Source organism: Chaetodon trifascialis, chromosome 8 (assembly GCF_039877785.1).
Source record: "Chaetodon trifascialis isolate fChaTrf1 chromosome 8, fChaTrf1.hap1, whole genome shotgun sequence".
Lineage (NCBI taxonomy): Eukaryota > Metazoa > Chordata > Actinopteri > Chaetodontiformes > Chaetodontidae > Chaetodon > Chaetodon trifascialis.
The window spans coordinates 12,237,027-12,262,136 of record NC_092063.1 but is presented as its reverse complement, the minus strand read 5'-3'; the positions used below and the strand labels follow the sequence as shown (position 1 = coordinate 12,262,136).

Below are 25,110 nucleotides of genomic sequence, written 5' to 3'. Positions count from 1 at the left end.
AACAAGAAATCCACCCGAGTTCCTCAACACCTGTCGGTCATCACGTCCTGCACATTCATGGGTCCATCTTGTTTAATGGGTCTTACACAATGAAACAGCAATCTCAAGAGGCGGTTTTCTGAGTTACTTCATGAGTGTGATGCACACACACACACGCAGGGCTTAGAGAACAATCAGAATGAGAGAGAGCATGTGAGGAGAGGTCTTTTTATGCCATAAACTGCACTAACTGAAAAATGTAAAAAATGTTCATTGTCCCAAGACAGAATCTGCAGAAGACTGCAGAAACACACTGCAGAATCACCTATTAGCATGGAGCCATCTGGTCAGAGCACTGGATTTTTAAAGGTGCAAAGTACTGGAAGGTGGTGGAGAGGTTTTCTCAGATCCTCAAGAGGCACATGTTGTAACCAAAACAGCTTATGGCTGTTAATGAATTGAGACAACATTTCTCAGTTCTTTCCCCTTTTTGGTAGCAAAAGGCAGACATTGAAGAGGCTGAGGCTACAGCTCTTTCCATTGATAGGAGTCAGTGTTGCATACACAATTTTAATGGTTTTACAAGTGATGCTGTGTTTTTTTTCCTGATGTTAAGTTTTACTTTTTTCCAAATTGTATATACGGTTTGTAGTTTTTGCCACGATTCAGTTACGATAACTACACACAGATGGTGCTATAGCATTCATAGCCTCAGTCTAGTCTGCTGCTATAGGCTGTTAGCCACTATGATGAAGTCACTCTTCTCTTAACTACAAATATTAAAACACATAAATGGTGGTAATTTAAGCCCCAGCCTCATTGTAACACATAGTATGCATGTGGAAATATTAGAAATATGTATAAATATGAACTTCGTCATTAGCTCAACCTGAGTCCAGGACAAATTTGAGTTAGCTTTTACTCCACCCCATCAGACGAGGTTAATATTTAGGAGTCCAACTCTTTAGTCTCAGTAGAACTAATCTACCACTCAGCAACAGCATCATGATTGTGCCTATAGATGTATAATATTAATAACTAAAGATAAAGTTGTAGGTCTGTGAGAAGAATCAAATGTGAAGTAATTAATCCTCGTGTTTTTTAATGCCAGAATTTACTCAGTAACAAACACATTCTGAGTCTTAAACATAAATTATGAATTATTTATGGTATTGTATCGCTGTCATATTCCAACTCAAAAACACGACGCGTTTTAAACTGTTCCCGAGGAGTTCCACCCTCAGTTCTGCAGACTTGGGCAAATGCATTCAGCTAATCATATCTGCATACACACCCCCAAACCCAGCCTCTGCTCTCATGGTTCTGCCTCAAATCCATTTGAGCAGCTTTAATTTTTAGAGTGCAGCTGTGTATTGTGTGTGTGTGTGTGTGTGTGTGTGTGTGTGTGTGTGTGTGTGTGTGTGTGTGTGTGTGTGTGTGTGTGTGTGTGTGTGTGTGTGTGAGCCAGAGAGAGAGAGACAGTCTACTTGTGATGTTTTCGCCTGAGTTCGCTGCACATCGTGCACATCTCAGAACAGAGTTTATTAAAGTAGGAGGAGCAACAGCAGAAACTTGACTTTTAAAGAGGAAATATGATGCTAAGCTGACTTGCTGCTAAACTACTTATAAAGTCTCTGGCGTGTGTGTTATGCTTGCCTGTGTCTCTGCCTGTGGCGGTGAGTATGTGTTTACTCTGTCAGCTCTTTAAGGCATTATCATGAATGCCCAGAGGTTTTCTGCTGTCATGGGCCATTAAAGAGGATCAATTACTAAATTTAACCACTGACTGCTGTCCAGCTCTGGAGCTTCCTCACGTAGTGTCCCTTTCCTTTTTTCTTTCTTTTTTGGCCACCTGATTCTCCACATACTCTGACAGTTTTTAATTTAATTCCACCCTATAACTCTTAAACAATGCTTCAGAGGAGAGGAAGCCAGCCTGGGATTGGGAATATTTAATACCTGTTTTTCACAATTTTAGACCAAACAATTAATCAGTGAAATGAGGAAATAATTGGCAGATTGATTGATAAACAAAATAATCATTAGTTACAGGTCCACAGATTATGTCACGTGGAAATTTCACATTAGCAAGTGCTCACAATTTTCCAACAAAAAGTAGGAGATCTAAATTTAAACCAAAATGCAATGCAGTGACACAATGTTGTGATTTGTTTTGAGAGACTTTGCTCTTTTTTTACAATCTTAAAATTGTGTTTGCTCCACCTGCACAGTCACCCACAGCTGATTGCAAGAAGTTCACTGTGGGTTTGAACACCAATCTGGAAAATGTGTAGTGTATCAGCAGCTGAACAGCATTTCATCGCAGAATCGCTTTTTGCGTGTGTGTATTTCGATGTATCTTACTTTATCTGTACATGTCTGTGTGTGTTGTTGTTGTTTGTTTGCATGCAAACAAAACTCTCCTTACAGATACATACTTGTGCTTGTCATGTATTTATCTGTGATGGTAATTTTGCATGTTCTTGTGGACATCTGCATGCATGTGTCACTTGGTGAAGCTTGTCTGTGCGTGTTTGTGTTTTCATATGCTGCTTGAGGGGCAGTAACACTGTGTGGGCTCACAGCAGTGCTTTATGCCAGTAATTACTTGGCGGTGATGAGATGAGCCCAGCAAAGTGACTGTCCCTTTGTTTCAGTTTTGATGACACAGCGGCAGAGCTGATAATGGCTGATAGAGAGTCTATACTGTAATGCAGACATTCACAATATCTGGGACAGAGTGAGATACCATAATCAGGCGATGGCATATTATACCAGCATACCTGTATTATGTATGTAATATACCAAAAGCAACAGTGAGAGTGAGAAGAGGAAGGGAAAGAGGAGGAGGAAAGAGAGAGAGATGACGGAGGAGAAATATGAACGTGATAATGCAATTACATGTACCTGGCAGATGCTCCACGGCACGGTGTGTGACCGCAGTAATAGCATCTACTTTAATCAGAGATTAACGTAACGGCAGATGCATTTGTTGTACAATGCAGTGTTACTTCATTCCAGAGCTTAATTTCTAAACCAGGAATACACAGCCTCTTAGGACATTGCCTGATTGCCTGTAGGACGACAGGGTTTCGTTAGCCACGCTCATTTCAGCACATACGTACTGATATACATGCCATCTAAATCTTAGACTTTAGGAGGTTCTATTGGCAGAATAGGAATTTAATATTCATCAGTATGTTTTCATTAGTGTGTTATATCCGGAAAATAAGAATCATTGTATTTTGGTTACCTTAGAATGAAATCTTTATATCTACAGAGGGAGTGTGTCGAGTTCCTTTTGTGTTTTTCATGTTTTTCGGTGCCAGTGTTTGGTTTGTTCATTCTGGGCTGTTGTATTCTAATTTTCAGGTGATTATTCACTAAAAAAACACAATTCCATTTCTCACAATAGATACCCCTAAATCCTCCACAGGGGACTTTTAACTGTGGGTCCTTCAGTCATCATATGACAAAACTATTACTACCATCAGCTTCATCATCATTAGAAATCAGTCAACAACGCAGAATGGTATACACTTCTCCAAACATTACTCTATTACTGTCATCCTCTCCGTCCTCTTCGTCATTGTCTCCCCTCCCATCGTTCGGGGTCAGACTGACTGCCTGAAAAGTTACTCTGACTTCTGCGATTGGCCAGGAACTGTCCTCTCTGTCCTCAGCAGTTTCAGTGGAAAATAAAGAACTGACAAATAGTTGCATCAGATTTTTCAGAAAGCGTTTTGAAAGAATTTGATGATCACAGACGAAGTCCTCATCCAAATGTGGGCGGTTCCACATGGTGTTCTGACACCCGTCACAAATCGGTCCCCGCTTCACAGCTCGGTCATCAGACTAATAAGAACAGACTGTTGTTTCCTGGCCGTCATTCTTCCATGTTCGCGTGTGTGTATCTCTGCATCTGGATGTATATGTGCGAGTGTGTGTGTTGGTATTTATCCTTAGTTAAGCAGGTTTGTCAGAACCTCTTGGCAAATGATGTTGCAGCCATTAATTTCTCTTTGCTAATTGTGTTTTGAATTACCTGAGCATAAAATGAAATGGTTGAGCATTCTTTAGCTGTGATCACAAACTGCTGTACTTCTTTTTCCTTCCTGTCTGCATGCATGAATATTAATATGTATGTACTGTACATATTTGTGAGCGCTGTATGTGTATACCTGTGTGTGTGTGTGTGTGTGTGTGTGTGTGTGTGTCTGCCCAGCTCTGATGGTGGCATTTCTAATAGTGCTTTTTACTGCAGAACATGGTGAATAGATGGTAATTATCACCAGCTGTGCTAAAAATACCACATCTACGCTGTAGGGTGAAACCTCCTCCATCACTATTCGGGGGTCTATGATAAAATGTTTGTGTGGTGTTTTTTTTTTTTTTTTTGCTATTGGATACATATTTGGCTGGCAGCGGTTTGATAGGAATTTCCTTATCTATCCTTTCCAGAGCTCCTCTGCTTCCATGTGAAATTGGCACGGTAATCTGCTGCGATTTTCCTCCCTTGCTCTTTTACCCGCAATGCTCATGTACTGTAAATAGGAAAGCGGAGAGCAGTCTCCCATGCCCTCTGCAGCCAATGAAATCCTTCCTTGGAGGTTGGAGACAAACAGCCAATTGCCAAGCCTGATGTTGACTGAAAATGTAGCCCCAGTCTGGAGGGAGCAGTGGGAGAGAAATGCTTAATCTTGCTCTCTCTCTCTCTCTCTCTCTCTCTCTCTCTCTCTCTCTCTCTCCCTCTCCCTCTCCCTTCCTCCCTCTCTCTGTCACTCTCTCTTTTGTTCTCGTACTCCCCTGTCTAGGGTATTACCATAGAGTGCAGAGAGGTGGCCACATGCTTGTTGATTTGCCAATTTGTTCTTCTTATTACTGGCAAAAAATTATTTGACCTGAGTGTGTGCGCCTGTGTATCCAGAGTGCTTCACTGTATTGTCGCATGCATGGCCAGTGATGCGAAGCTGGATTTTTAAGCCATTTATGCCATAGTTGGCCTTGTCTGTCCTATGTATAATGCAGAAATACACCACACACACACACGCACACACACACACACGCACACACACACACACGCACACACACACACACTGCTTCTTCCATATCCAGACACATATTATCTCTCGCCGGCTTGCCAACTCCACACTCAAAGCATTTAAAGGTACCTTCTTCTTCATTCTCAGAGAGAAAGGTTCAAAAAGGTTCCCCACAGAGAGATAGGGTACTACCTCCAATCACGCCTTGAAAGCTTATTTGAAAGAATGAATCAGTTTCAGTAAAAAGACTTCTTTTATGAACCTGACAGATCAAAAAGAAACCTACAGTACCCTATCCTGCTTGTCATTTTTTTGTACCATTGCTGATAATATGTGATTTTTATCAGAACACAATAAAAGCATTAGCCTTTGGAAGGGGGGAAAAAACAATCAAATAACTTTTTGTAGTATATGCTAGCAGATTTTTCAATGAGCTAGCATGCAGTCAACCCAAACTACAGTATCAACACTGCACTTTCCAGAAAACCAGATTTGCACCCAAGCATCAAAGAGTTGGCGTGCAACTCGCTGCAGCTAACAGTCATATGAAATGTGTTTCTACTGTATCTTATGTCAGTGGTTTTCAAAGTGGGGGCTGCTAGGGGGGCCTCAGAAAATTGGAGGGAAGTTAAGAAGAAGAAGCAAAAAAGCAAAACATGTTAGTTAATAATATTCTTATGCTAAACAAATGTAATAATTATTGAATAGTGAACACACACACAGTTGAGAGAGGTTTGATTTCTTATAATTTCTATAATACAGTGTTGAAGACATGTTCGTTAATATTCTTATGCTAAACATATGTAATATTTATTGAATAGTGAATAAAAGTAATAAAATCATTCTAAAAAAAGGGGGTCCCCGACCAGAAGCTAATGCTGTTTGGGGGGCCATGGCATGGAAAAGTTTGGGAACCCCTGTTTTATGTAGTTTATCACACAGAAGCTCTGATAGGAAAAACTGTAGGTCAGGTGACAGCAGGTAAGTTCTCTCTTACCTGTAATGACTTTCCTGAGTCTCTCTCCACAATTCAGTGTTGACTCTAGAGAGAGTTTGGAGAGATAAGTACCGAGTTTTCCAATTAATTATTAGTTAAGAGAACATTGACTGCTTAGTGACTGAAAAGCATTTAACTTATTCTTACTGGCATAGTACTTTGTGTGTATTTCCATGCATTTCTTTCCACAGTTTTGCTGTAACATGAAATCTTTAATACCAAAATACAACTTGATAACAATTTGCACACACACACACACATACGCCACTGTGTGTAATGAACATTTTAGCCTCACTTGGCTGCTGTAGATTTTAGCCATGTTTTTCTCCGAGTGGGTGAGCAAAAAATCTAAGATGCATGAAGAAGGATTTTAAGCACAGCACATGAACTCAAACTTGGCCTTTCCTCCAAGTTATTTACTCAATCTGCTGTCTTGTTTACTTGCTGATTACCTGCATCGATGCCCCCTGGTTGTTTCCCAGTCACATTTTCACACATTTCTGGGAGTGGTGTCTCCCCCTTCCCCAACCGTGAAGAAAGCGAGTAGGGATGTGGGTGAATAAAAGAGAAGACTCGAAGTGGAGATGAGAGTTAAAAGTGAACACCAGAGGGTGGAGCGTCACGGTCAAACCCCCGCTTCACATGTGGTCTCCTCTCTGTCTCGCTCTCGCTCCTTGAGGCTGTTGACTCACTGTTGTGTTCTTTGCAGCAAGAGTATTTATCAAAATCAACAGGAGTATTCACATAGTTTGTATGTGAGCATGTGCATGTGGGTGGGTCACACACTCCCATGCTGTATGTGCATGACTGGGTGCATGTAGGCTCCTAAGCTTCATAGGTGCTCCTCTTTAAGGCAAATGAGACTCCTTCCTTTATGCTTTTAGTGCAATATATTTGGCAAATATGTCTTCTGCCATACACATCTTTGCCAATGACAACTACAGTCAAGTTGCAGTTTATATCCATTTCTGTCCAGACTCATAATTTATGTAGTGAAGACTTTGGAGGAGGACAACGACGTTCACCTGAAGCTCAGTACTGGCAAACCACTGAGCTTGTGGGGGAATACATTGCTTCAAATATGGATGTTCCTGCAAAGATAATACAAATTCTAAAATGTGGATGCTTCACGCACACAAGATCTATACAGTCACCACAGTTTCAAGGTGCACGCCCAAGATTAGTGTCACTAATTCAGCATTCGACCAAATGAGAAATATGATAACAGTCTCCCCTCCTGTTCCTGAGTTATGGACAGAAAAGTGTTTTTTGCAAATATTATGATGTCACCGTGAAGTTGTCATCACTTCATCATTCTTATTTTTAGATGTTAATCCACAAATCAAAACACAACTATGAATATTATATCACATTTCTGCCATGAAGCCTACAATAAATAAGTTACACTCCAGCAACTTGGATGAATAAAACTGTTAAAAAGACAGCCCCTCAACTTGGGAAATAACAGCTTTTAAAGAATTAAGTCTGTGACTTGGTGTAATACCTTCCTACAAATCTCACTCAGCACTCACAAAAAGACAGTTCAATGCAGAAGCATGCCTATGTATATACAGTATGGCATAATTCCTGCTGAGGTCTTTTCAAAGTGTTTCCCATACAATTTAATTTTGAAAAGAATATAAGAAAATCAATCAAAGATGAATTAATAAAAGATATTGTTTAAAAAAATGTAGATTTCCAATTGTGCCGCATAAAAGAAACTACAACAATGAAGGAGCATATGCAAGAAGACATGTTTAATGGAAAGCCTGATAAAGCAAAAGAAATGAGAAAAAGTGAATGAAAAACCTAATTAAATTACTGCTACTGTTGTTTTTGTGATTATCCAATGTCATTAATTTAGTGAATTGCTTCACATAAGTAAAAGAAAACAGTTATGAGCGTTTGCAGATTGAATTATGTGATGTCTCTCAACATAGGGATTTTATTTCTGCTATAAGAGTGAGCAAACACTTGTTGATGCTTACAGCGTCACAGTAGAGACTGTAGTGTTGTATACAGTGTATTGTTGGGTCTGCATGAATGATTATTGTCCTGATGAATCAAATAATTATTCTTTCTGTTAAATGTCAGAAAACGTTAACATATGCTCATTCCAGTTTCTCAGAGCCCCAGGTGAGGTCTTCGCATTGCTCCAGTGAATCAAGTAATCATTTAATTGAGTTAATGTTTCAACTCTGCGATCAGTATTTATTTCAGACAGTTGAACGTGATGAAATAATGAACTGCCTTTTTCTGGTTTGACCTTTTAGACCCAATGAGCACTGTAACATTGTAGCGTCATCTGTGAATTGTGCCTTTTTAATACTTCCGTGGCATAAGAAATTACAAAAATAAATGAATTTCAGAGCGATTCACCCAAAGGAATGCCATAAGTAAAGAGAAAAGAAGAGGGTGTATAATTAGAACTTGTAATGAAAGTATCTCCTCACTGTGTGCTGACATTGATGTTAAAATGATGCATGGAACACCTCAAATCCATCCATTCTTTGGGCTTATGTTTTGAAACAGGAAGCTGAAATATCCTCCACTGTTTACCTCCAGTCACCCCTCCTCTCATCCTCCCCCTCTCTGTCTGTACCACACTGAGTGGGTGGGTGCTGGTAGAACATGTGCGATCTCTCAGTGTAATGCACTGCGGCGTTAAAGATCAGGTTGTTAACACCATGATCAGGGACTGCATTAGTGGCACTGGGCACTCCTTCACTGTAATGCTGGAATGGCATAATTGACTTACTCAACACATACATACACCCACACTTGGACACATACACACACTCATTCCTGCACTTACACACACGTAGCCTCGGTTGATTCTCGGGAGCGTGCGCTGATGCACGCACATACATACTGTACACTGTACTTTGCTCCTGCCTCCGTTCCCACCCCCACGCTCACTCCCACACTATTGAAACTTAAAAGCTGATGGGTGCAATTTTAATCAAAATTAAAGCCCACATGCTGTGAATTTAAACAAGTCTATTAGCAGACTCATTAACTGTTGTTTGTTTAACTTTTTTTTGACTTGACTTTATATTTGCTATACTTTTAACAGCTAATGCCTGTGGTGGCGTTTTCTCTTGTCTGTGCCTTTTCTCTCAGTGTCTTTCAAGACACTTACTTATGGGTATAGAGCCCGAACAGCTGCACAACTTCAATTGTTTCTCTTAATTGAGCCATTAGTAACTGTTGTTTTCTGTCTTGGATCCTGAGATTGTCACTGTCATTATGAAACGTGCTTCTTCGCGTGTGATAGTCTGTCCAACATATACTGTATATTGATGCATATGCATGTGTTTTTTAGCCGTTTGACAAATTAACTTTGCTTTTGTACTGTCTGCAGTGGCATAAAGAGCTACGGTTGCTGGAAATTGCTTTTATTTAGCAACTGAGATTTATCTAATTTCCTTATTCCACCAATTGTACAGACAGAGAGGAAGGATGGAGCGCAGCCAGCGAGATTGGAGAGACAAACAGATAGAGAGGGGGGACCAGACAGAGACAACCTGGCAATTGCAACAATGGTCTCACAGATAGAGCTGATAGTAGCCAAACCTTGCCAATGAGAGCTCTATGCATAAGAGAGCACATTTGAGTTGAATACCGGGGGGAGGCGGAGCGTGGCGAGGAGCTTGATGAGGATTGCATGCTGCCAGTGAACAATAGGTAGAAGGAAACAGGCTGAGCCAGAAAAGGAGAGGGATAAATCAGGTTGGGAGGGAGAGACGGGGGAAGTGAGAGCAAGAATGATAGAACAGGTACGAAGAAAACAATGGCAGAAAGAGAACAGCGAGAAGATGCCTGCCGCAGGTGCAGTTGGCTCTGCCTCTGTGCACCCTGTGTGTGTATGTGTGTATGTCGTCTGTGTTCATTTTGTGTAAACTAAGCTCCCGATTTTTAAGTACCCTAATTTTGCCTTTAGCCACTGAAGATTTTAGGTTGAGGTCAAAGCTTTGTTCTGAAGTATTTGTCATTTGCTTTACGAGTCCCTCTGCACCGACAGCTATTGTGTTTGCCAACAAGCAAGTCTGTCAACATCGCACTCATGACTCATGAAAAAGTCTTTCTACAGCTCCCAGTAGCTCCATTTTGCTCATTACACCATTTACAAGGAGGTAATTTGTGCTTGTTCAAGCTGTTGAATGCTTTTAAAGAATGTTTTTGGCTCATGGTGAACTAAAGAATTGATTGAATGAAATATTAAAGATAATTGAGCAATCACAAAAATAAGAACAGGAGTACTTAAGGGCACAAGGTACTGAAAGTCAGTCATGTGTTCTTTTCATCTGTATTTTGTATGGATTTCTCTGGACTGGAGAGGAACATACTGAAAGTGGCCTGGAGAGGCTATGAAGATGATAATCGAGTGTAATTAAGGCTGTCTCTGGGCACCATGGCTCTCTTTGGCAGGAAATATAGATACGGTTGCCAGGGAAAGAGAGTTTAGGTGCAGAGCAAGCAAGAGATGGGTGAACAGGACACGTAAGCAATTCTCTGCATTGAGAAACTGTGCCAGAGTTTCCCTCTGCCTGAAGGTCGCTGATCCTGCAACCTCACCAGATTCTGTCGTTGGACCCGCTTTCCTGGAAGCAACAGTTTTTTTTGATCACGGTTCAAATGCAGAAAGCTGTGAACACAACAAGGGCAGATTACCATTTTAAAGTTGATATGGCAAACTTGTTAGCAAACACTTGCTTATTTACACATTCACCTGATATGTTTTTTTTTTTTTTGAGAGCCTCTTTTTCCAGAACAGGAGCAACAACAGTCCATTTTCAGACTAGAAACCCAAAACAACGAGCCGAAAGACGCTGGAATGCTGCATAAAGCTTAGAGAACTGCAGAGTCGCATGATAATCAGTCACATGAGCCATTGTTGACGTGCAGCTATAGATTATAGCTGGTTTAAAGTAGCCAAATATGTCACCTACACAGCTGATACAGCCGTTTGACTCATTTTCTTTTATCGTATCCTGTTCTGTCCTTTTAAATTTGTCCACTCCTGTCGTAACCTATTGCATTCCATAGTTTTCTTTTCTGCCCTCTCTTTTCACTTTATCGTATTGTATAATCCTTGCATGTCCAATCCTGTCTTATGCCATCTTATCCCGTTGTCCTGTCCTGTCCTATGCCTGTTATCTATCGCCTGTCCTTTCTTCTCCTCTCTCTTCTTGCTCTCCTCTTTTTTCCCTGTCAGTGACTTACTCTCCCCCTCTTCACTTTTGTTTGGTGTAAATAACGATAGTCGAGCTATGGAGACAGTGGAAGCTTATGTTTTGCTTTTGTGGCGATGTTTTTCTGTTTTGTTGCTTTTCTGTTTGCCACTATTCTGCCTTTTTAATATTCCATGCTAAATACTTTCGAAAAGTGCCACATAATTATATCTTTTCTCTCTTCCCAGAACTTTTACTGTCAGAGCTAACCTGTCAGGCTTAAAGTAGGCATTTTGAAGAGATTTTGAAAATTTCTTCACTCTTCCCTGCTTGTTAACTTTTCCGTCTATCCTTAAAAGCACAAGGTTGAAGTGTTTCCCCAAAAGGCAGCACAACTCAAATAAAAAAAGTCCTTGTCAAAGTCAACTAATTTGCATTCTGTTCACCCCATTGCAATGGAAAAAAAAAAAACTAGGTACCATGCTGGTTGTGGAAAGTGGCTGGTATCCCAAACATCGTAAAGGTCAATGTAGATCAGATTTTCACAATTGGTGGGTCAAAACCCAAAAGTGAGTTGCATACTAATGTCTTGTACTGACATAGCTAAACGCTGACTGAAGAAACGCGTGTCCTGCACCCACTGGCATTATATGAAAGGTTGCCATGTACTTAATGTTCTGTGCACTTTGGCCTTCCCAGCCTGCACCTTTTTAAAAAGAATATATATTTTTTGAGTGCTTTGAGTCCAAACAGCTGTAGAGAGAATCAGGTGAAAGAAATGAGGGGAAATATTGGCAGAAATATGCAACACTGTGCACCCTCACCTTGAAATGGCAGTGTTCCCCCTGATAAAAGGCTAATAAGCCTAATCAAGACTGATTAATTACACCGATAGGCACTACGTTTGCCAGCCTAATTGATGGCTTTATCTGTGTTTTGCACCGGGCTGAGAGGAGGATGGTGTTCCTCAGGAGGAGCTGGGAAGATTTAGCCCAAATGAAGGTTACTGGACACTTGAATAGAGAGGATAAGGCAGTGTGGTTAGTCAGGCATATAGAGGAAAGCATCCACCGAAGTGAGTGGTGGGACAATAAAATATGGCTGGTGTCAGGATTTGGTGAGGAATAGTTCGGGTATGGTGACTTTAAAATGTGTAGTCTGTACTGTTTTCTCTGAGCCCGTTCACCCTTTACTCGGACCTGTAGTCTTGTCAGTCTCTCAAAAATCAAAGTCCAGAGAGAGTCTGTCCCCCTGAATGATAACACATGTACTGAGGCTTTGTATTGGACTCTTGAGAATAGCAATTCATTCTCCTCAGAGGCCTCTTTTCAAATCCTATTCTCTTGGTCATTACAAGAGAAATCAATGTGGCCTTAAGCCATGCAATCACCACCGTTCACCTGCGCAAAAGATTGAAGCGCCGCCGCTGCCGTCGCTACTGACAGTAAGAGCAGTAAAATGTATTTTTATTTAAGCAAGGAGTAAAGGTTGCTCTCCATCACCCATTTTGTGACAGCACTTGTTATCCTACCTACCCACATAACTGAAATTGTGTTGAAAATAACAATGTTTTAAAGCAAATTTTAGTGTTGTGAATCAGGACTGATTTCAGATTTCACCAAAGTAAAATTTAGTTGTAAATGAGAAGAAAGTACTTCCAAATAAGTTGAAAGCACACTGATTGGTAAGAATGAGTGCACAGCACCTGAGCTTCTGTAGTGATGCACTGGGACCACAACAGGAGTCACTTCGGTTCTTTCAAGATTGAACGAAAAGTTGAATATTTTTATACAAAGACAGATGACGCCTTAAAAAGTTGTGATAAGTTCACTTGTTTCAGCTCAGATTTGCATAATTTAATGTTTTACAGCCTCTGTGTGTTTATGAGTGGTTCATTTACATGTAAACATACATAAATATGCAAGCCTTTCAGTTTTTACTCTAAAATGTCAAATTTTTCTTTTACTTACTTGAATATCTTCATCTCTTCATTGTCTTTTTCTGCATTGGCTATAGCCTTTGCAGGCTTTGCCCCTGTGTGGTATCTCAGACTTCAGAGCCTTCGGGATGCAGGCAGCCATGTGTGCTATATTTATCTAGCTCTATGATTTATTAATAGTCTCCCCAGTATGCGCAGTACTAAAAATACAGTGGAGGCAGAGCACCACATGCAGTATCTACCTAGGAAGGAGTGTTGGAGCAGAGGAGAGATTTGTCAGCTCAGCAGCTTTCCAACAACATGCACGTCTGGCTTGAACCAGGGATTCAGGTTACCTCAAACTACTCTGACTCAGCACTTAAGTGACCCAGTCGTTCTGTTCAGTGATAATATAATTCACACATTGACTCTGAGGTACATGATTCTGAATCAAAGATTCAAACCTTATGGTGGGCCAACATCGGCCCACAGGCCCCTCTTTTGGCAGCTCTGATGTAGGTGAATCTAACTGTATGTGGGCTCTCATCACTGTCTCTCTTTCTGTCTCCTCTTCATCTCTTCCTTCTGATCTCCAGTATGAGTACTTCAATGCAGTGTTGATCAATGAGGTGGACGAGGTGGGGAACAGCGTAGAGCTGGGAGGAGAGTTCATCCTGCAACCCAATGATCACTTCAACAACCTGTCAGTCAACCTCAGTCTCAGCGTGGTCCAGGTGCCCACCAACATGTACAACAAAGGTATGTTCACCAGCTCAGTGTATGATGAAGGTGTGCAAAAAAGGTGAACACCATCGCCCCTCAAGAACAGCTATTTTGCTGAACTGTTCGATAGTGTGGGTAATTGAAATACCAATCTAAAAAACAATCATTCCTGTATGCACGCATCCATGTCCGCTTGTGTCAGGAGCAGGATTTGAGTTCATTAACTGTAACTCTGGATCATCCCCACCACACACTGACTTAATTAGCAGTTAAATAATCAGACATTCTGCTAATTTACCATCCACTCAAGTCCAACCAATGAAGTCATGGCCTTGTACAATGCTCAGTGGACAGAGTGAATGTCATGTCGGCTTAACCCAGCTACCAGAGGCAAAGAAATTATACGGCGAGAGAGGGAAAGAGGGAGAAAGTAAATGAGAAAGAAAGTAGGTTAAGTCAGACTGATGGAAGGTCTGAGCAACCGATTAATTACCGCTAGGTGGAAAAAAGAGAAAAAAGCAAGTGAGAGTGGCAGGAGAAAAGAGAATGAAATGGAAAGAAATTGAATGAAAGAGCTTGGAGAGTGAGGCTGGCAGGCTGGCAGGGAGAGGAAGAGTAATTTTGATTTGATTCACAGGCAAATGTGTAGAATTACGCACACACACACACACACACACACACACACACACACACACACACACACACACACACACACACACACACACACACACACACACAGCTTTAAGAGTTTTAGATCTGCAGGCTTTGTTCACTGGCAGTGATAACGTGGTTGTATTGGCTGGGACTGCAGGGAGCTCGTTGGTGGGCAAAAATCTGCTAAAGGAGACTGAGAGGATTGGCTTAAGGGCAGGAAACAGTTTGTGAACAATGCTTTAAAACTTTTGGAAACATTTTTAAATCACTCCTTTGGAATGCATTTGCAAAAGTTTGTATGGCTATTAATACGACATTATCAGTACTGTGAACAGGGAGTCTTTAATATTTCATTCACTTGCTTTCAGCCAAGAAGTTAGCAGGTGTTCAGAAGGAAAATAGCAGCGTGCGTCGGTGTGGGTGTGTTGCCACAGGTGCAGGTGAGAAGATGAAATATGATCGAGGAAGTCCAGGTTTAGCGGTGTTTCAGTGGGTATGAAGGATGATGCCAGAACACTGCGCAGCAAAATACTCTGTAAAGCCTTCCCAATAGCATTAAAGGCATCTGCTTGTAATCTGTGCTTGAATGTATCTGATTGACAAATGCAATTGCAGGATGATGCTGCATTGCGTTACAGAGCAGGGATGAGACCATTGTTCTAATGAAGGAAGACCCTGCATTCTTTGTCTAAATATGGCTGTGCCTTCCCCACACGTAGTAGCAAGTTGGTGTCCTCTCGGCCTGTTTTTTATGGTGCTGAAGAGCCAGCTGTAGCCCGTGCACTTCATAAATGGTTTGGTGGCAGCGGAGATGAATCAGAGGTTAAATCCATGATAGCGGAGAGCTCCATGTCCCTGCAGATTAATCGCAGGAGGAACACATCACATCAAAACATCCATTTTCTAAACTCACATCTCAACCAAAACACAACCCGCACCTTCAATACTTCATGATGCTACATGACAAGGACGTGTACCATGGACGCAGTGAAGCCATGCACACATCTGCAGCAGGTCGATATACTCTGATGTCCACACACTTACCTTTATACTGTCTGAGATGAGGGAATGTGAGCGTTTGCACTCCACTCGTTTACACTCACCCATCATTTCTCACATCTGTCCCGTTCCTACTCATGCTTCCTCGCTCCTCTTGTGCAAACCCTCCTCCTTAATCGTTAGCAAGCGTGAATACACAATAGCTCGCATGCATCCATGTCCATGTATGTCTGTATGTGAATGTCTTTCTGTCTGCGTGTGCTTGTGGTGATTTTACGTTAATTTGTTTGGAAGTTCGGCCAGTCCCTCTGTCACACCCTTCATTGCCAATTGGTATGAACAGTTAATCAGCTGTCCTCTGGTGCTTTACCAACCGTTCCACAAAATCTTATGCAAGTCTGTGAATCCATTTGGATGTCATGCACATTTTTTGCACATAGGCCACCGCAACTGTCATGCCCCCTTTCAGCCAATTGGCATAACCAACCGACAGAGCAAGCTATAGTGCCGCTGGTCCCAGCTAATAAAGTGAAGTTAATTTCAGCTCAGATTATGTGGTAAACCTACATACTGTAGTTTTTCTTTCATCTGAGTACATGTGCATGTGTGAATGCATAGAATCATGGGAGCTCCTTTGATCAGATTGAATTAAGGAGTGCATTAGTTTAGATGAATTTAAATGACAGCTTAGGGGGGAAGTAGAGCCCATACTCTCTGCCTCATCATGACGAGCTCAGATTGTAATAGACACTCAAACTGCACCAGAAGTGACTGTATTGTTGTGTAAATGGAGCCTGGATCAAATCCAACCTCTTCTCCACTCCACTCCATAGAGGTGGATGGGTGTTTACTATCAAGAGAGGGCTTTAGCGTGCTAGCTTCCAGAAGACTAATTCAATCATGGCTTATTGGCATGACTGTTGACAGCAGAACAATGTTGCCAGCATAGGAGATGATGTGAAATCTGTTATCTGCTTTTCTTTCTCTCTGTCCATTAGGTACTTGTCTGTCTGACTGTCTCCCGGTAATTTTCTGCCTGCCTTTCTGTCTGCCTTCCTGCCTTATCTCTCTCTAAAGGCTTTTGTGTGTGTGTCTTACTGTTCAACTGTGTCTGTCTGTTCATCCTTTTCCACTTCCATCTTCCCTGCCCTCCATCTGAACCAAGCAAAATTGTGGTGGTAAGCAGCTGTGATAAGCTTGGCTGTCTGGTCGCTAACCAGTTACATTCACAACTCCCTTGGCCTGTAAATTGAAAAGAAGCTTCAGTGATTGGATATGCCTGACCATATATCACAGTCAGTTTGGATAGGATTAGAAGCAAAAGCTATAGCACATATTGTCTAGATGCACATGGGCGTACATGCAGAGACACATACTGTGTTACACATACACACACATTATAACTGCCCTACGAAGGTGGAGAGCAGTAACTACAGAAACTGCAAAGCTGAAAAAACTGGTTGGCTAGCAAACCGTGTCACATATTTTATACCTATTAAGGCTGATTTTTTTTAATCCCCAAAATAATTGCCATATAACTTACTTAATATTTTGGATGATTAAATATAGTTTCTCTGTCATGCTAGGTGTCTGTTTGTCTACTATTAATATTTATTAGTGCTATCAAAAATATCACATTATTAACGCGTTAACGCAAATCAATTTTAATGCCGTAATTTTTTTTTATCCCGAGATTAACGCTCTTTGTGACCTAGTGAACTTGTAGTTTTTTTTATCTGTGGCCACTGCTATTAACATAAGAAAAACTACAGGATCCGATTGTAAACCGGAAACAAAACAATAGGCACACCCCACGCACGTGTTTGGTCTTGCTTGCTCGCTAGCTGTAAAAGAGCAGGTTACCGGTTTGTGTGGATGTCAAGCGTGAAACGCCGAATTGGATGTGAACAAGATTCTGAATGGAAAGTTTAGTTTCAAAAAGTTGCCAGATGGGTCGACTGACAAGACCAAAGTTATCTGTGTGTAGTTGGTGTGAACTGAATTATCACTGTAGCACTGAAATCCCACTTGATGGCCAAACACACGGCAAATGTGAATTCTCCGCTGCCTCCTTGTCAAAACCAGGCGACGATGGATGGCTTTCGACATATGGATGCTGTTATGTTCAAAGGAAACTTAAGGAAGGAAAGTTTAAGCCATGGTTTAACTGCACTATAGCCTGAGTCCTAGTTTACAATGATGTGCAACTTTATTTTGTATCACCCTGTTTTGATCCCTAAGAAAGGGTTGTTGAAGGGGCTTTTTTGTAAAGTATTTTTTTTTGTCATCTGTTTATTGACAGTGTTAAATTGTGTGAGATTTTGCTTCAAATGTGAATGACTTCTCAAAGTGAGAATGTTAGTGTGAAATACGCGTTGTTGTTTGCAATAAAAAAACATTTGCACAAAGCAAGCCTATCCACTTTTCCATGTTGATAACAGTATAAAAATTTTAATTCAAGGGACATTAGATAAAATGTGCGATTAATTGCGAGTTAACTATGACATTCATGCGATTAATCGCGATTAAATATTTTAATCGATTGCCAGCACTAATATTTATATTGCAATCAATAGAAGTTAACTATCAATTTATTCTCAGGTCATAGCACACTAATGAAAACATGAATATTATGTTAAATTTCTGCCATATTCTGACATTAAATCCCCCTAAATCTTATTCACAGGTCCTTTAAGTCTGGTCGGCTCATAGCTTTAACTTGATGTAAGTTGGCCAAGTATCTGTGGCCACAGTGGGTTTGACACTCAAGCCACTGCAGTGAGACTGCAGAAACTGCACAGTTTTCATGGCAATAATATATTTCTCTGGCAAAACATTTTGAACTTTGAAACAGCTGACACAACGTCAGATTCAGGTCTTTACTCACTTTTGTTCCCACATTTTGTAATACCAGATAGTCTGTTTAATACTGTCTCTCCCATTCATATTCTCTTTTATCTCTCTAATTATTTTTCTCTACTCCAATCTTTTCACTCTTGTTCACACTTTATCTGTTTCTCTGTGTAATGAAGAGGTTCTGATTGTTATCTGTGGGGGTACAGTGTATGAAACAATATGATTGGTTGAGCAGGCACTATAGAATTTCTGTTCCAACCTCCTGGACTGTAAAACAATGTTAACCTTTGTTACTGAAACAGTGTTTTTTTCTTTCCTCTCCATGCTTGTCTTTGCTATCCCTCCTTCTTTCTCCCCCTCAATCCTTAGACTCGGCAATTGTCAATGGAGTGTACTGGTCCGAGGCCTTGAATAAAGTGTTTGTGGATAACTTTGAGAGAGATCCATCACTCATATGGCAGTACTTTGGCAGTGCCAAAGGCTTTTTCAGGCAATACCCAGGTAAGTGTGTGTTTGTTTGTGAGAGTGGATTTGTGTTAGGTAGTAGGTGTGTGTGTGCGTGTGTGTTTGTAATTAAGTCGCTGTCTCCCTAAAGCAGAGCAAGGGGTGTGTGGGAATCTTCAGTGACTGACAGCTAGAGACTGGAGGCTAACAGGGTGAGGGAGAGGAGGATGGGGGAGAGTAGATAGAAGAGGAGAGAGGGGGGTGAGAGAGACAGGTGAGAGTCTGTAGAGATTAGAGAGTGTGTGAAGAAGATGTGTAAAATTATCATTTTCAGGTGAAGTGGAATGAATAAGAAGTAGTATAATTAAGAAAAGTAGCCTATGAATGGAATTGGCGAATAGATATTCTATGTGGCACATGATATGAGAAAACAAATGGAAAGGCTTCATTCTTTCCTTTTTATATTTTATCCTGCATATAATTGTGCTTTTTAATATCACACATCTCTAGTCTACATCTTCTACATATTCTGTGCAGGTCTGACTGTCAAAAGGTCTTCTCACTGTCCATCTTTAGTTTTCTGACCTGGAGGCATCCAAAGTCATCACTGCATGAAGAATCTCAGCTAAAGTCATTGCATTGTATTCCTTTATCAAAACAGTGTGTTCGGTGGATTTTTCAGTGTCATTTGGAAATTTGAAGAGTTTCTTCCAAGGGATGTTACTGTTGTATTACCTTCATCTCCATTGTACTGGGGTAGTCACTGAAATCTCAAATATCTATCTGCATGGCCAGATACCACTGGAAGTACGTGAGAAAATACATATTATTGTAATTTGGGTGAACCGAATCTATAAAAATGACATTCTGCAGGTGCAGAGGAAGTTTTAAAAAGCATATGATGAATGTGTTCGAAAAAATTCTGTTGTGACAGAAAAAAAGAAGTGTGCTTTGGCAGAAAGCCTTTAGGGCTCAAAGAACAGATTTCCTGGCTCCCTTTTTTTCTGTTTCAGCCAAGGTAACAGTTTGTTTTCCTTTCGTACCAATTATGCAGCTCTAGCACTATTGCAGTACCTCGTTTATCTTTCACTTGTGATGCTGACTGTGTCTCTTAAAGGGATCAAGTGGAAGCCAGATGAACACGGGGTCATAGCTTTCGACTGTCGTAACCGGAAGTGGTACATCCAGGCTGCCACTTCTCCAAAGGATGTGGTCATCCTGGTTGATGTCAGCGGCAGCATGAAAGGCCTCAGGCTGACCATCGCAAGGCAGACTGTCTCCTCCATACTGGACACTCTTGGAGACGATGACTTTTTTAACATCATTGCCGTAAGTCCACGCAGATGTGCACACAGCTGTGGGGGGAGGGGGTACATAAACTACTTAACCTATATGTTTTTTTAGATACACACTCACACACACAAACACACAGGCCCACATCCTCTTCTTAGATCAGAGGAAATTCTGTAACGAATCGGCTTTCTCTCCTGTCACACTCACAACCAATTAGCAGTCAACTGAATGAAGATTTGAATTGCAAAAGAGACAGTTGTGATTGGATCCCGCCTCAGGCTCCCAAACCATTGTTATCACATCTCAGTCTGATGAAGTGTGTACGTCTGTGTGTGTGTGTGTGTGTGTGTGTGTGTGTGTGTGTGTGTGTGTGTGTGTGTGTGTGTGTGTGTGTGTGTGTGTGTGTGTGTGTGTGTGTGTGTGTGTGTGTGTGTGTGTGTGTGAGTGAGTGAGACCATGCACTTGCACATGTGTGTGTCTGATGCTATTTCACATCAAAATGTAGCTAGTCACTTTGCCAGCCTCCATTCTCTTTCTCTGCAGAACAAAGTCGTCATTATCATTTGATATCCTAATCATGTTGTTTTGAAGATTATTCTTTTGAAAAATAAAGAAAAAGAGGATTTGGACAATCAAGTGGAAACATATTGTTTTCTCCAAACACTCTTTAAAAGGATGCGTCACTTTGACTCATTAGCTTCTTCTGTCCTCTTCCCATTTGTACCTCTTTTACTGTGTTACCTTCTATATACATGAAGGAATTTCTCGCAGAAGACAGACAGCCGTGCAAAAGTTGTTATGGATTTTGTCTTAAGTGTCTCCAGTGAGAGAAAAAGTCTATCTCACACGGTGAGAAGTTGTGCTTATGCATCTGTTTGTGTCTGTCTTGGTGTGTATGTACTGTACATACACACATTTGGGCAAAATTGCTGGCTTTGGAGGAACACACTTGCATTCTCTTTCTTGGACTTTGAAGTCTAATTCACACTCATGCGTTAAATGGTGAGTATTATCACAGAATGGCAGGCACTGGGTACACTGTGTACTGTACAGCGTGTGCGTATGTGTGCATATATGTGTGTGTGTGTGTGTGTATACTTTTCATCAAGATGAGTGAAGTTTCTAACACCTTAACATTTTGCATTTTTAAACATTAGATTCAACATTTCTATATTCACAGTACATCTTAAGTGACTAAAAATGGTGATGTTAATTAGTCCTTTTGTGTTCTTTCAGTACAATGAGGAATTGCATTATGTGGAGCCGTGCTTAAACGGAACTCTGGTCCAAGCAGATGTCACCAACAAAGACGTAAGTCGCTCTTTCCTTATCCCTTATTGTTTTCTCCTATTAGAGTCAATTAGAAATCACTGATGGGTTTTTTTGTGACGGAGGCTCTGCTTCAGGTGTAGTAGAAGTAAATGTAAAAAGGCTGCTTTTGCAGGTGATTTGCAGCAGTAAAAAGTAATTTAGTTTGGCTTTATATTGGGTATTGTTATCTGAATAGGGACCACAGGGATATGCAAACTTAAAAAATAAATAGTATGCAAAAGATGTCACTCACTTTATAGTATGGCCAGTAAGTAAGAAAATTTACCATAAAATGTGAAAAAGTATTTCAAAAATATATACAATATGTTATTTAAACAGAAGAGCTGTACAGTTTGTGCAGAAACATGCAAAGAAACTTCATGTGCAGTATATGAAATGTGCAAGTAATCCAGTGAAAGGTGTCATCCAAAAAGGGGGGCAGTCAGAGTCACTGGGATCTCTGACCATGTTGATGAGGTCAGCTGCAATCAGCAGCCACTTTGCATTGTGGGTAATGTAGGTGCCAGGTTTTCATACATAGGATATCTCTGGTTCTGATATGTTTGAATACTTTTTTTTCTTTAAGCTGGCCATTGTGAGTCTGACAGTATAATCTTTGAAATTATGGTTCGCATCTTCCTGAGGCGGTGAGTGATTTAAATGTTACCACAGAATGTTGTTTGGACAGTGTTTGTATGTTTGAATGAGTTTATGTGTATGTAGACTGATTGGACTGGTCGTACAAGATGATTTCATTAAAATGCACCCGTGAGAGTCCTTTCTATTTCTGCGCCATGATTTTCTTCTTTATCTCTGAGTCTAAGCTCCTCTCTATTGCCTACAATATAGAGTCCAACTCCAGGTGCCCACTAAAAGTCCATCTCTTCCAAATTCTTTTAAAGTCCATTTAGAAATTCAATTTATAAACGGTATTAAATTCAGTAACCTCTATTATCTCCGGTCCAGGCCAAACCTTTGAGAACGCAGCTCTTTACCAGCAGTTGCATGGACTGCTTTCATGCACCACGTGCAAATACTGCACAACTGTGTGTGTTCATATCTGCGTGTATGCCTCTTAGTGTTTAAGTTAATTTATGTTTATTTCTAAGTGAGTGTACACTTTATGCATATGGATTAGCATTATGTGTTCAATTCCAGATGGTAGTTTAATGTTGTGTGAGTCAGCCAGCTAAGAGGGAAAGGCAGTCTGTACCAGTAGATAAGGCTAATGTCTTTTACTTCGGTTGGGGGCAGGAAGTGACTGTCACACTGGAGACTTAAACTTGCTGATCTGTCTTTCTAAAAATCTGTTATTTCATGCCCAAACACCAACTGGGTTATAAATACCTGTTGTCAAGCTTCTGTTGGAGACGCATTCATCTGTCTACATAACCAGTAGTTGTCTGTCTAATTAGACTTGTCAGCAAGCATCTTGTCAGCAATCCATCCTGTCTGATTATTACTTATGTATATAATACTTCTAGGCTAATATTTAACGCCTTAAAGTGAAGCATTTCTGATTTTCAACCTTATCTCTAGGGCAGTCGACTGAAATGTGGCCTGTTTCCAGTCATGTCACAGATGGACAGTCATCTAACTGATAACAGATGGAGCAACTAACTGAGTTTTAGCGGCTCACTTTCTCTTTCCTTCATTTCTGTTCACCTGCAAATTTTCAAATCCGTTCCTGTTTTTGAAAGGACTTGAGAAATAAACCGACCGACATAGTCGGCTAATGGCAGCAGAACCATGGGTGATTATTTATATGTTGTATTCTATAGCTACATGTTTGGAATCATATTCAATCATTATTGATTTAATGTTGAAACAGGCCTATCCGACTCACATCACCACACAGCACTCAGTGTTTTTACTCAGCAACAACTATTTTCCACTCTCTTTTCCACGCATTTATGAGAATTGCACCTGCCGCCATGTTGAGATATACAACTTGCCATAAAAATCAAAACCTCAGGCTTCAGCAAGCTGCAATTTAAGATATTTTTGTTCATTCATTATTGCATCCCTGAGGCCAGGCTTCATTACGCTGACCGCTGTGATCATTTGTGAGTATAAAAGGTGTCTGCAGCAGTGAGGGATTTGATGTCCATCGTACATTTCAGAGCCTTGTGGTGCAGCACAAAAGCTTGGGCACATTCAGCATTGCATGTACACACGCACTTTCTGAATCTGCCACTTAAAGTGCACCGCTGCACCAGGGACTGAACATAGCCCACTGTGCTGAGACAAATCACTTCGATCATAACCCACACACACACATACACACACACACACATTCACATGCAGTGGGTAAAGTTTGCTGTGCTCCAGGGTGCAGCCTTTTGTTGGAAGCGATTAACCTTTTTATCCACATCAAAGGAAAGGTTGTGTCTTTTTGCCATATGGGGGAGTTGTCAGAGACGCTGGAGGTTGTTTTTGTGCACAGATTTTTTTTGTGTGTTGCTGGTGCTTACGCCGGTGGGTGTGTGTGTGTGTTGCACGTGTGCGTTCGCTCCCAAGCGAGCGAGCTCTGATATGGCCTTACGCTGCCTGGATCCCCTGCTGTGTGTTGAGAGACTTTTCTCCTCCCATCAGTAAGGAGCAGAAGACTGGAGGAGATGAATGCAGAGTGAGTGAAAGGAAAAGGGCAGAAAAATAAGAGGCTGGGGAGATGATAATGTAGGTGGGGGTGTAGGTCTGGGGTGTTCCCAGGCCCTAAGAAGAGACAGAGTCATATATTGTGTGCAGGGCCTCTGTTGCTGTGTTTAAGAGGATCGCTCACCTTCACGGGTGGAAATGTTTTTTGCAGGTAGCTGGATAGAGCCAACATTAAATGCTTGAAATGCTAACAACTGCATCTAAATAGTTATGAATAGATTGAACAGGATAATGGGCTGTGTCCATCTGTGTGTGTGTGTGTGTGTGTGTGTGTGTGTGTGTGTGTGTGTGTGTGTGTGTGTGTGTGTGTGTGTGTGTGTGTGTGTGTGTGTGTGTGTGTGTGTGTGTGTGTGTGTGTGTGTGTGTGTGTGTGTGTGTGTGTGAGAGAGGGTTTCACCTCCAGGCTGTTGCAAATAATGAGACATGCACATGAGACCTGTTGGGTTGCTGACATTAAACTCATCATTAATTGCCTCAGAGGTAACGTACCTTTTCTGACAGGATCACATCTGTGAACAGACACACACCTGCACACACACTTAGCTGTCAGCCAAAAAGAGGTGGAGGGAAAACAGGTCATTTTAGTTCTTTCAGTCAGCGCGTGACACTTCACTCCAAGACAGTGTGGCAGTTTGCCGTAGAAAGTGGCTCACGGCTGAGCTAAAGAGCCCATTAGACCATCGGTGCGATCTCTGTTCACATACAAACGACGGTAAATCAGGTTCAGTGAATGTTTTTCTGTGTTATGAGTAAATGAAATCAATATCTTTGTGTTTTTAGCATTTTACTGTTGCTGTGTCCTCTCTTTGCCTCCTTTTTTTTTTTCCTCCGTAAAAATCAATAATGACCTCTATTTCTGTCTCCCTTTGTGTTCTGGCTTCTTGTCTCCGTGGTTGTAATGGTTCCCCAAACTTTATTTTCCCAGCATTTCCGGGAGCACCTCGACAAGCTGTTTGCTCAGGGCATCGGTATGTTAGACATCGCTCTGACTGAGGCCTTCAATCTTCTCAGTGACGTAAGTAATACACTCATGCATGATCACACATGGACACACTCACGTAC

The 25,110-nt window shown here is 41.1% G+C and overlaps 1 protein-coding gene across 4 annotated transcripts in view; it reads left to right on the top strand.

Moving 5' to 3' along the window:
- Positions 1 to 25,110, top strand: part of cacna2d3a (calcium channel, voltage-dependent, alpha 2/delta subunit 3a) — a 114,856-nt gene that overhangs the window by 37,801 nt on the left and 51,945 nt on the right. For all 4 annotated transcript variants that reach the window (XR_011602406.1, XR_011602407.1, XM_070968102.1 and 1 more), the window contains exons 5-9: positions 13,707 to 13,869; positions 18,712 to 18,843; positions 19,904 to 20,115; positions 21,316 to 21,390; positions 24,974 to 25,063. Coding sequence is in view for 2 of the 4 variants with exons in the window: in XM_070968102.1 (XP_070824203.1) it covers positions 13,707 to 13,869; positions 18,712 to 18,843; positions 19,904 to 20,115; positions 21,316 to 21,390; positions 24,974 to 25,063 (672 nt within the window). In the remaining 2 variants the exon portion in view is untranslated. The remainder of the gene's footprint in view (positions 1 to 13,706; positions 13,870 to 18,711; positions 18,844 to 19,903; positions 20,116 to 21,315; positions 21,391 to 24,973; positions 25,064 to 25,110) is intronic.